This window comes from Pteronotus mesoamericanus, unplaced genomic scaffold (assembly GCF_021234165.1).
Source record: "Pteronotus mesoamericanus isolate MK-2021 breed Mesoamerican mustached bat unplaced genomic scaffold, CSHL_Meso_final contig_90, whole genome shotgun sequence".
Taxonomy (NCBI): Eukaryota; Metazoa; Chordata; class Mammalia; order Chiroptera; family Mormoopidae; genus Pteronotus; species Pteronotus mesoamericanus.
The window spans coordinates 2,630,482-2,642,933 of NW_026555277.1; the positions used below are offsets into that span (position 1 = coordinate 2,630,482).

The 12,452-nt window shown below is 50.9% G+C and overlaps 1 protein-coding gene across 1 annotated transcript in view; it reads right to left on the reverse strand.

The window, feature by feature from the left end:
• Positions 1-2,379: 2,379 nt before the first annotated feature.
• The window catches only part of RHBDD1 (rhomboid domain containing 1), a 106,048-nt gene continuing 95,975 nt past the window's right edge, over positions 2,380-12,452 (reverse strand). The window contains exon 7 of the mRNA XM_054585605.1: positions 2,380-2,588. Within this exon, the coding sequence (XP_054441580.1) occupies positions 2,494-2,588 (95 nt within the window). The 3' untranslated portion in view covers positions 2,380-2,493. The remainder of the gene's footprint in view (positions 2,589-12,452) is intronic.

Here is a 12,452-nt window from a genome sequence, read left to right on the forward strand (position 1 = left end):
ATGCACATTATATATGGCTATAATGACTACATACCATGGATATAATAATGGGTATAATAAACCCATGTAGGATGTGCAAAAAATGTGGGTGCACATTATACACTGCAAAATATGGTATACTTTTAATGCATTGAAAAAACACTCTGATGGGAAACTAACGTTTCTTGAGTCCCTACCAGGAGCCAGGGCCAGATTTTGGTGGTGGAGGGGCAGAGGGGGAAAGTGTGGGAAGACAGACAAGACAAGACACAGGCCCGGTCCCAGAGCCCTTCGCAACCCACGCTCCCGTGGGGAAGGCACGTCTTTGTGTAGATGTGTACAAGTAATAGTGAGTTCAAGATATGAGAGCTGTAGCAGACTGCGTGGTCGATGTGCTGTCAGAAGATGGCCTGTAACAGTGAGGTTTCTCCCTCCGGGGAAAACAGGAGTCCTCTTGGCAGAGTTTGGGGAGAGAGGGATGACATTTACCTTGAACATTTTAATTTAAAGTTACTGGAGTCACAGAAACAATTCATGTAGACAAGCTATAGCTTTTTACATCAACTATAAATTAACCCAAAGAGACTAGGTATCACTGTGCCAGACAGGAGATCGAAGTGCTCCCAGGTCTCGCGTGCTTTCCTTAGTTCATGTAGGTGCGAGTGCCAGAGCCTTTCCAGGGTCAGCTCAGATTGGGAGCTGGGTTCAAAACTGCAGTCGGCATGCTCCGAATTGTCAAATATAGATGAAGAAACACTGGAAAGCACTACCCCCGAAACACTGACCTGGGCCCTTCTGAGCAGTGAGACTCCGGGCGGTTCTAACATCGTCTGTCTACTTATTTGTATTTCTGTTTATGGAGTGCTTTTTCTCAACAGATGGTACTTATTATTAAGTCCATTTTCCTCATTATGTTTCTTGATTTATTATTATACAAATCAGTTCTGTTGCAAAAGTAGTATACACATATACATGTACACACATTTTTAAAAGAGAGCAATATAAAATTATAAAAAACAGAAAGCAAAATCCTATGTATTCCATTCCCCAAAATAACCTTGGCTGACATATGGCTTATTTTCTTCCATAACATGTTTGTTTTATGCAGATACAAGGGACATGTATTTTATAATACTTTCATAATCAGAAAACTCTATATAAATGCTAAATAAAGTAAAATAGGATATTTTTCTGCTTCCAACTCTTTAAAAATAAATATCTCAGTGCCTAAGACATCAGTGATACATGCGTGCCCTTTTGTTCTAGAAATGTAAGCACCAGGAAACATCTAAGTGACCTGGACAGACGGCCCTGCAGGGGCCAGGGGAGTGTGTGGGACACCTGAGTAAACAAGTGGCTCTTACAGTGACCGGTTAAAAGGCACTTTTATGAGAAAAAAACTTCCTCAAGAGCGATTTCTCAGTGAACACATCCACTGAGGGGCAGAGGGGGAAAGTGCCGGAAGACAGACAAGACACAGGCCCGGTCCCAGAGCCCTTCGCAACCCACGCTCCCGTGGGGAAGGCACGTCTTTGTGTAGTTGTGTACAAGTAATAGTGAGTTCACGATAGGAGAGCTGTAGCAGACTGCGTGGTGGGTGTGCTGTCAGAAGATGGCCTGTAACAGTGAGGTTTCTCCCTCCGGGGAAAACAGGAGTCCTCTTGGCAGGGTTTAGGGGAGAGAGGGATGGCATTTAGAGCCCGGCCCCTTGGCTCTACTCTGCATGTGGCCCCTACTGCCGCTTTGCCGATGGCTGAAACACAAGCCCCCCCACCCCTAGGAACGAACAGAGACGGCCACTGGAGAGGCCACCCAGGCTGCTGGTGCCACCGCACGCCTAAGAGTGTGGTTTCCTCGCCTGAGGTCCTACTGAGCGTTCTCAGGCGGGCGTCCTATAAGGCAGGGCAATACCAGGCCGCACCGAGTGCACCGCTGCCACCACCAAGAGGCAGGGGCCCGAGGGGCTGGGGCTCCTGTGCGGAGACTCGAACACACAGTCCTGTGGGGGCCACATCCTGTCCCTGGAAAGTCACCCTGGCAGTGTGCCAGGAGGACCAGGCACAGCTCCCGACTCCCTGCGAGGTCGGACCGAGCTCACCGGGCAGAACAAAGCCTGGCCTTCAGGGCTGGTGAAAACAAGCCTCCGGGCGAAGGTCACAGTCCTCAGAACCAAACGGCAGAGGAACCGCTGGGTCAACGGGGAGGGAAAGGAGTGTGGAAGCTGGTCCCTACACGGAGTGACGGACCTGGCGTGTGAGAGAAAACAAGGCCAGGAGAGAGGCTGCTGCCAGGGAGCAGGGAGCAGTGCTCAGCAAGGTAGCTTCCGGACACGTCCGCCCGTTTGTGGCTCTAAGCCTCATGGGGCCTCCGGCCACGGCAGATCTAAGCCGTCTGAGATGAGAACCGTGCTCTCTGCCTCTGTTTGAAATGAATTAGGGTTTAGGGAGATGAACCAAATGGATGATAATTACACTGCTGGAGCACGTTGGCCCAAGACGCTGACGCTGAGCGTCCTCACTGGCGGTCAAACCTCTGAAGCCGTCTTCTCCTCATTTCTTCGTCTGGTGACAGATAGAACCCGTAGGGCGGCGGGGTACTTCTGTTGTTTCCTGTCATGAGAAAGCACAGGGAAGTCAAACGCTGTCCATCCACAGCTCTGACATTTAAAGGGCACTGCGTCCTAGGATTCCAAGGGGACAATGGCTTGGGTGTCATCTTCATTTTAGCAGAAAGAGAACAACATATTTCAACATTAGCTGTCAATACTACATTTTAACATCAAGCAAGTACTTCTAGTGTGGTCTAGTCTATGGACCTAATGTGACTCATTCTGAAGCATCTTAACAATCCTCCTATTTGAAATTCTTCGTAACTTCCATTATTTAACTTCCTTAGTGTCTCAGGGGTTTAGTTTATTTATTTTTTTAATGCTCAGAAATAACTTGTCACTGTCTGTAACTTCTCCAGCAGGAATGCTGGTTGGTTTCTCTTGATCGGCCTCTGGGCCCTCCCCTGTCCTCCCTCTAACCCGCGCCTCCTGCAACTGCCCGGCCCGAGACGCACAAGCACCCCCGGGGGGGCGTCGCCGACCACAGAGCAGGGCCTGCACTGTACACAAACATGCAGGCGTAATATGTGAAGGTTATACGAAGGATAATGGAAAGCATGACTGCACAGGGTTTCTCGGGGCTGCAAACATACCAGAAAAATATAGCTTACAACGATTTAAGCATTTCAATCACATCATAAGAAAAACACCCTTTCGGGAGGAGCGAAGGAATAAAAACAGATCAAGGCCCCAGCAACCTAAATCTCATGGAAGAGATTCAATACCCTCCGTGAGGTGGCCACGTGGGCACAGGTAAGCAGCAGATTTTCCTGTAAGCACGCGCACCTAAGGGGCTGCGCCTCGCCACCCCCGTGCCCTGCTAACCGATAGCGCGCTCTGAAAGGCCCTCTCCTGTCACCCACCTCGACCAAAGGTCCCCCTCTTGCTCCCGTGCCCCATCCGCCCCGCACCGCCGTCCGGCCACTCCAGATGGAAGGGTCGCCTCTCCCAGCTCAGCGCGTCAGCTCCCAGCCCCCCGCTCCTGGCAGCCCTCGTGCCGCAGTGGCTGTGTTCTGCCAGAGACGACAGGCACTGTGCACGCCCGTTCCCCCTCCTCCCAGGGTCATAACCTGTAAATGACAGGGACTGTCTCTGACAGTTCTCTCTGCTCCCCAGTGCCTGGGATAGTCCTGGACACATAGTAGCTGCTCAGTAAACTCATGGGCTTGACTCAGTGGCACCTGCCTGTGACTTCCAAGGGTATATGATACAGCCACACAAAACGATGTCCAACACAGCCCACTGAGGTTCTGACGTGACTGGCTTAGGGGGCGGGGGTGGGGCGGGGTAAAAAATCTGGAAGCCCTGGCCTAGCTGGGAAGGGCAGGTGGGCAGGGGGTCCAGCCAGGAGGGAAAACAAGCAAACAGTGGATCCCTCTGGCTTGCTCTGCAAGTGTGGCCCTGTGTCAAAGATGCTTATAAGTAACACGTCGATGTGACCATCGTTAAGACCCTGAGGTAGAGGCGGCAGAGACAGCAGGGTGACTCAGTCAGTATGCTCAGCCCACAACGGCAAGGCCAGCATTCGGACAAGGCGAGAGTTTTGAAAGGCACAGGTTACTAACCCCTTCATGTGTTTGCTCTCCCACTGGACGGAGAGCCCCACGCCACCCGTGTCTGGGCCTCCTGCTTTTAAGGCCCTCGGAGAAGGACCCCTCCTGCCGTCGCGGGGCCCTTCCCGACTAGTACGCCCAGAGGGGACTTGGGCAGGCCCCGGCCCACGTGTTCCTCCTGGGGAAGCGCTACCGCAAGGCTGTTCCGATGCAGTGAGGTACATACAGCGTGGGGCAAAAGTAGTACAGTTGGGAGTAGGCGAAACACCATTTATTCTTGTATTATGTGTTAATTATTGTGTTATTTTCCATATGGACAAGCTGTACTCTTGGCCCGCCCTGTATATGTCAATTTATCAACTTCCATTAATGACGATGTCCAAACGTACAGGCTTGTACGACTTTCGTCATAAAGATTTTATGAATACTGTACGATTAAAAGTTTTACTGGATATGGCGTTTGCCATATGTGTGTGTAAAGGAACTTCTCTTTGTTCAAAGTGGTAAATGCTTTGAAATTACATTGAAACGCATGCATCCAATTACCATTAGTTTATTGCTTAAAATTGTTTTATGCTATAAAACCCAAGTCCTGCTTTTCCTTTAACAGTTGTTTTTAACGAGGCTATTCTTAATTGAACTTGTGAGCATGGGCCAGGATGTGACACCCTCTTCCAGCTGGGCAGGGAACGGTGGGGACCAGCTGTGTGCAGAGTCAGAAGCAAGCTCGACGTGGCATGTTGACTCCGGCCTCAGGGCACAAACTCAGAGGACAAAGGAGAGCTCAGACCCCTAAGGGGGCTCACGGTATCCAAGGGAAAAGCCTGAGAGTTAATGTCATCACCGAGGGAAGTGCAGGGAGGGATCAGAAGAGGCCAGCTGGGAAGGTTCCTGGGCTCCGGCTCTCAGAATGAGCCGCTGGCACAGTGCTCCTTGGACCTCTTCGCGGGGCATTCGAGGAGAGACAGGGCCGAGCCAACAGGAGAAATGCCACACGTCAAAGCAGAAAACGCAAGTCAAGAGCGGAACAATAATCGCTTTTGCTCACAGAGCCCTGCCATGGTTTCCTATCTCAATTAGCTTTCCGTTCTAATTTTATGACCCCCATTTTACAGATAAGGAAACTGAGGCCCAGAGAGTGTTAGGGACACACCAAATGTCACAAAGCTGGGACGGGGAAAGAACAACTCGAACCTGGGTCTTCTGATTGCAATTCTGATTCTCCCCCCACAGCCCCAGGCTGCCCATATCTTCTAACTCCCTGAATATGTTAAACACCACGCCCTTTCCCCACACCCATCCTCTTGCCGAAATCCTGAGTGTCTGTCCCCTTCCTTTGTGGCTGTCGGGGGAGCTCACTGCTATTTGAAATAGAGGAAGAAGATCCAGCCTGAGACCTCAACTCTGTGGAACTCTCTTATCATCAGACGTGACCACATAGCTCCCTCACTGGGTCCCCCTCGATTCCGTTGGCCACGAGGGGCCCTGCTTCCTGGGGCCACTGGAGGGCCTTGGGTAGAACACCACGACTACAATCCTGGCAATGATTCATTCCTAACCAGGCCTGATTTTGTGGGCATTTTAAATCCTTCCAACTCCGTGTTTCTGATAACATCGGAGCCACCCTGCCGTCCGAGAATGACTCAATCGCTTCATTTCAGGCTCTGGACACTCGTCTCTTCCTAATCGCAGCACACTGTGGAGAAAGTTTTCAAGTGTAAAGTCATATTTGGTACTTTGAAGACAATTACATATCCGATGTCAGTCAGCCACCCACACCGTTTGTCACATCTGTGCTTTTGGGTCGGTGCCACGCTGGGGGCCTGGCCTGCCGGCTGTGCCCCTCCGTTTCGGCTAAGCTCAATCTTCCAATTCCTCACTTCTTCCCTTATTTTTTTAAAACTGTTTCTACATTTTCCACTGTGTTACATAATACAGGGTCTGGCAGAAGTAAAGCCTGCTTGAGTATGGTTGGTAGGGTAATAATACAGGTGTAATAATTTACAGTTTTAATTTGAACATCTCACCTAAAATGTCATATGGTGTGCTTGAGTGGGATATTGTTCTATGACAGAATTACATGATTATAATTTTGTAATAAAAAGTTTTGTAATAAAAAAGGGGCATTATTTGTGCCAGCCCCTGTATATGACTCCTCTTCGTAACTTCCAGGATCGAAGTATTTCTCGAAGGGTCTTAGACATGTGTTTTCAATACGTACGCACATGAGTTAAGCACATGGAAAAGATCTAGATGGGCCTTGGCTGGGTGGTAAAAGAAGATGAGGTCCCCTGGGGTGTAATGGAGACTTGGTAGGAAGTTGGGAGACGCTGGCAGCCCTGCCTGGAGCCAGAGGGGACACCCAAGCAAGTCTTCATTTCAAAAGCTTGAGCTGGTTCCCTTGTGAGGGGACGCTTCTGAACAAGGTCACTGCCAGGAGCCTTACGGGACCCTGAAGTTTGATGACCAGGGATTAAATCACGACTTCTCTACTTTTTAGCTGCGCATCCTTGAGCAAGCGGGCTACCTTAGCTTGGACGTAGTCTCCTTATCTATAAAGTGGGAACAGTTCAAGTAGACACTTCCCTGGGTGGTCGTGAGGATCAGAGGCATCGATGGGCATACAACAAACACCTGGTGCGCATGGCATGGTACGGTCATTCATCTCTAATGTCATCACCAACTATCTGTTAAATGTCTACTTGTTAGACAGACACAAAGTGAAATGACAAAAACAGTGACTTTGGAAAAGACAGAGCCCAGTTCTGTTTGAAGGCCATTTGGCAGGGTTTTGTGCAAAATGTGAAGTTGTTAGTTACTAACTCTCTGTCTTCTAAGAAATACACACAAAAAGGTGACTAAGGCTCTCTGGTTAGTGGCACACTTTTGTACTGTGGAGGAGCCTCGCTCACCGGGAAAGAAAACAGAAGAGCCTGGCGATGACCCTCTTTTCTCCGTGGAGTTAAATCCCTCGTGGAGTGTTTACAGGTCCGGCTGAAAGGGCTCTGCTCCAACGGGCGCAGAGTGTTAGTGCTTACGAGCCTCATTCCTGTAAACGGGGGTCAGCCCTGAATTTTACTCAGACAGACAGTGAGCGGGCCTCAGAGAGCCTCCGGACCTATGGTTTCCTATCTCAAACCGGGGCCTGGTTTAAGAGAATTTGGCTCAATTAGACACCGGTAGTGAGATCGCGGGACTGGTTGATTTATGGTTCTTGATGGAAAATGTTCAGTTCTCTACCTTTATGCATAGGCAGGGACCTCTCCATTTTACATCTCAGGGAGGAGAAGCAATCTCAGGCAGATAAGAATTGCTAAAAGAATGCCACGCGTTGATGGCCATCTGCCCTATTGTTTGCCGTCCCTATAAACGTAGTTAATTTGCTGGTATTCACGGACCTTGCTCAAGGTCTGATGTGCACTCCATGTCATCAGGTGAAATTATACTAAAGCGAAGTCGCTTAAATTGGGGTGCTCAGGAGGCAATCACCTTTTCCATATTTATTTATTTATTTATTTATTATCCAGGAAACCTCTAAGTGAATCATTAGTGTTCTCTTTCTATTGTCAAATGAGGGCTGTGGCAGGGGGCCCACATTCTTTCTTTGGAAATGCTACTTTATTAGAATTCCATAAGTTACAAAGCTTCCAAAACGCCTTCTGAAAAGATAGTTGTTAAGTCATTTACTGATGAAGATGTTCAAGGCCTGGAAGAAAGCCCAAGTCCAACAACTTAGCAAGACAGTCTTTGCAAAGGAAAGGCGCTTAAGGACAATAAGACCTCTTTACTTTTTGAGGCATTCGTTATCATTTATCTTTTTTTCTATCTATTTATCTATCCATCTCTTTAAAAATAGTTTAAAATTCACCTGAAACCTCATAATTTTTATACAAATGGTTAAAGAAAGTTAAAAGGAAGGTAACATTTAGATGTGACTTGAGAGAGAAAAGTTCACATTTCCACTCCTCAACCAAGCAAACCAGCAGCAGCGGGGATTCCCATGGTGCTAATGGCTGCCGGCGGCCGGCTCCCACTCCGGACTCCTCGGGCCCTGTCGGCGCTGACCCCAGGCCTTTCTCTCTCGGGGGCAGGAGGCTGCCCCTGTGATGTGAAGGTGCGGCCAGGCTTGGGGAAGACAGGTACGAAGGGGCTTCTAATGGCCTCCTCAGTGCCTGGATACAAGTCCCACCACCAACTTCCTCTTGCTTTTTGATCTTGTGGTTGTCTTTGAGTATGTTTTATATTCTTCTTCTTCCTTTTTTTTTTTTTTTAAAGGAGAGGGTAGTGGGTAAGAGAGTATTTAAACTATAAGAAATTGAGCTCAGAAAGATAAAAAAAAAAATGGCCTCCCCGACGGACACGTTGGGCTCTGGCCCTGTGCCTGCCACTGCTGTGGCTTTTGTCCTGAGGGGTAGGTGCATGCTTCCTCCCCTTTCTGGCTTGAGCGGACTCGGTCCCAGGAGCACTGTTCCCAACACACAGGAACGAACTCACGCCAAAGACAGGGGCCGGAGCTGGCCCTGCAATGGCTCAAACGCAAGAGGTCTGGAGATTCTGGGATCTGGACAGCTGCCCAATTTGCTGCCGCGGTCCTCACACTTCAGTGGGCATAGTGACGGAGAACTTGTTAAAAACGCAGATGACTGGATCCCACTGCCGGAGATTCTTATGCATTAAGTGGTGGCTGGAGCCCAGGAAGCTGCATTTAATGGGCACGCAGGAGACTGTTGCAGATGATGCATCACCTCACAGAGAGACACTGTGGGAACGAGCACACTTCCGCAGGTGTGGGTCCGCATCCCGGTTCTACCAGGACCTCAGACCAGCCCCTCTCCTCCCTGGGCCCAGGTTCCTCATCTCTGCACTGAGGAGGCTGGACTAGATGTTCGTACCTCCGCAAGGAGGCGCAACATCCCAGGACTGTTTCCGCTTGGTTCTCGGTGAGGCGGCAGCGTCGGCTGGCCGGAGCTGGGAGAGTGCCAACAGGCCACGCTGGCACCTCTTGGCCCACGGCCTGGGGCGCTGCCCTGGAGCATCCTGCCTCCCCTCGGCCGGCCTGGCTATGGCTTCTGGTAGCCAGGCAGGGACTGTGGCCCCCTGGCAACGCCCTTGAACTTATGTGGTCTAATTCAGGGCTCCGCCCCCGGACATTTTATTTTTAATAAACATTTAAGTTTGGGATAATTTTAGGTTTATAGGAAAGTTGCAAAGATAACACAGGCAATTCAATTTCCCTAAGGCTAACATCTTATATTATCATGGTGTAACTGTCTACTAAAAAACCGTTTACACAGATGGGTATGTTACTGGTAACTAAAATCCAGCGTTTGCTGAGATTTCACCAGTTTTTCCACTAATTCCCTTTTTCTGTTCCGGGATCCAACAGGACGGCTAGTTGTCACGTCTCCTTAGTCCCTTCTGGCCTGTGGCAGTTCCTCAGTCTTTTCTGGTTTCCCGTGGCCCGGCCAGTCCTGAGGAGCAGCAGCCTGGGAGCCCGGAGAATGCCCCTCTGTCTGGCTTGCCTGATCGGTCCCCTGATGAGTCTGGGGTTGCGGGTTTGGGGGAGGAAGGGCGCAGCGGGGAGCGCCCCTCCCAGCACATCATGTCAGGGGTCCCGTCGTCAGTAAGACTCATCCCTGGTGCCACAACCGGGAGCACCTGCTTGAGTAGTGTTTTCTGGTTTCTCCAATTTTAAACGTCTTTGATGAGTTCTGAGGGACCCCCAAGAGTCCCAGGGGACATGGGACGAGGCAGGAGTGGGTACCTCCAGCAGGCTTTGCCATTCCCCCTGTTTGGGGATGAGAAGGATAAGGAAGGGTCATCCCTGACCTTCAGGTCCCTGAGTTCCAGGGGAGAGCACACGAATGGTTTGAGAGGGCTTCCCACTCAGCAGGCCTGGCACGGAGCCCAGACCCCTGTATTTTTAATGGGCTCCCAGGGGACTGTGACCTGCCCTAGCTTTGGGGAACCACAGAGCTACATACAGCTCAGGTTTTTCTTTCAATTGAAGAGATCCTCCCTGGGGTTCACTCTGTGTTGACACTTGCCAGCAGATGGAACCAGAGGCTTGGAACACTGAATCTGCCGGAGAAAACTAGGACAAATTCCAGCCAACAAAGCATTCTGCATCGTAAGCACAATTAGGGTTGTTTTGAAGCAGATGGGCTCCGCAGAAGCTGCTGCGCCGGATATCACGGAGCTGTTTATTGTCTAGATGGTCTGAAACCTGGGCAGTATCTGCCAGCATTTAGCAGCTTCTACGTCACACCAGGTTTCTTCCAGAGCAGAGGAGACTGACAGGCAGCGGGAGAGACGGAGGCAGGGTTGTGTGACGGACGTGGATGTAGATATTCTAACCAGTTGTAAACTCAGAATTTACCCTCGCTACTGCGCATGTGGCCTTGTGCAGCTGAGTGCTTTTACTGGAATGATCTGTGTCGCTCCAAATTAGAAGAGCTACACAGACACAATCTGTGGTAATAAGACAACCGATGTTGGAGGCAGTAATGCTAAAAATGGTTTATTTTAAACCCAAGCAAAGGGGTTCTGTTTACTGGTTCACATTTTCACCCAAAGCCCCATGACACTTGCCCCTGATCCTCGTTCCTTCTGCCTCTTCTTCACCAGTGCAGCAGGAGCTGTGGAGGAGGAAGGGAGACAGAGAGGGGCCCTCAGTGCTCATGTGCCCCCTGCCAGGTGCAGTGGTTCCAGGCTGTGGGGCCAGGACTTACAGGCTGAGCGTTCCATGGGTCCTGGAAGACCGCAATGGCCGGTCCTCCCTGGGATGTGTCTCTGATTCCTTAGCCTGTGACCCCAGACATTTCCCAGCTGCTGTCCTGGTCAGCCCAGGCTCAGGGAGGCCATGGCGGTGTCTTTAAAGCTGGCAGCTTGGTATCTGGTGGTCTGGCTGCCTCCACGGCTGTGCAGACCCCCAGCAATCTGAGGGACACACACACAGGCTTCCTGCTGGGGACAGCAGCTCCCTCCCTCCAGAGGACAACATGCTGCTGGCACAGTCCACCCTCTTCCCTGAGCTATCGTTTTGTGCCCAGGCTCTAGAGTCCTCTCTTCAGACAGAGGCGGAGAGAAGCTGACATTCAGACCTGTTTCGTTTTGTTCTCATTCCCTTCCATTGAGTTTTCAATCAGAGAGCCCGATGTCCAGCTCTTTGAACAAAGGCCCAAGCTCATGTTTTCCTTACTTTTGAAATCAGAGGCTGTTTGATATTAGCCCACATTTCTCTTAGGAATCTCAAGCTTCTGAAAACACCTTTTAACATTTGGGCATCAAACAAACAAACAAAACCCAAGTGAACACCATCTTGAGATATCAAGGAATAAGGAAAAAAGATAAAGAGTCAACAGGAGAACTTTGGAAAGGGGCAAAGGGAACTTCGGTTGGGAACGTTTGATGAAAGCGGCCACTCAGGGGTCAGGTCCAGGGGGCTACGGGGCTTGGGGCAGGCAGGCGTGGGGACGGCGGACCCCTAGGCTTGGTGGGTGGGCTGCCCAGAGCAGGTAAGGTGAGCCATGCATGTGACAGGTTCCATGCCACCCAAAGTCTCCTCGCACAGTCCCGCGAAACCGCTGCACGTGGACTCACCAAGCACTGCCCCCGGACCTACAGCAGTAATTCCCAAACCTTCCTGTGGGGGGACTGGGGAGAGGCAGGCTCTAGGGTCCAACCAGGGAGGTCCCAGGTCGGCACCCGTGGCGGGGCCCAGGAACTGTCTTTTCACAGGCTCGTCCAGCGAGCCTGGCGCTACCAGACCCCTTTGAGAAGCCTGGGTCAGAGGACTGCGGTCACACGTCCTAGGGGTTTTCTGTGGCTTTGACCATCAGTGGCGCCAGCATGCCATTTGGTTTTGCACACGTCGGCCTTTCGTCCTGAGCCAGAGACCCTGCAGTTTCCCAGGCCCTGCCGAAATGCTCCACTGCAGAGGATGTGGGTTTAACAGTGAGATACCAAAGCTGCCTTGCTCTCCCGGGGAACAGAGCAAATCCAATTACAGCAGTGCCCCGGAGCTTCTATTAGTCACAGCACTAGCGTGGAGGAAATTGGCCCAGAGTCGCTCAGTCCCAGGGACCAAGGGATTCACCTCTGGATCCTGGGTGCCTGGAACATGTGGGTGCATCACAAACGTCTGCGGGATAAACAAAGGGTCAACCCGTGTGCCCTGAGGACTGGGTAAAGAGGGGCCGAGAGGGCCAGGCCGGGTCAACAGGCTGACGGGCACAGAGAAATGCGCATAAACGGTGGCAGGTAGAGAATCTCAAGGTGCAGGAATCTCCAGGGGCTTCTGCCCTTGGCCA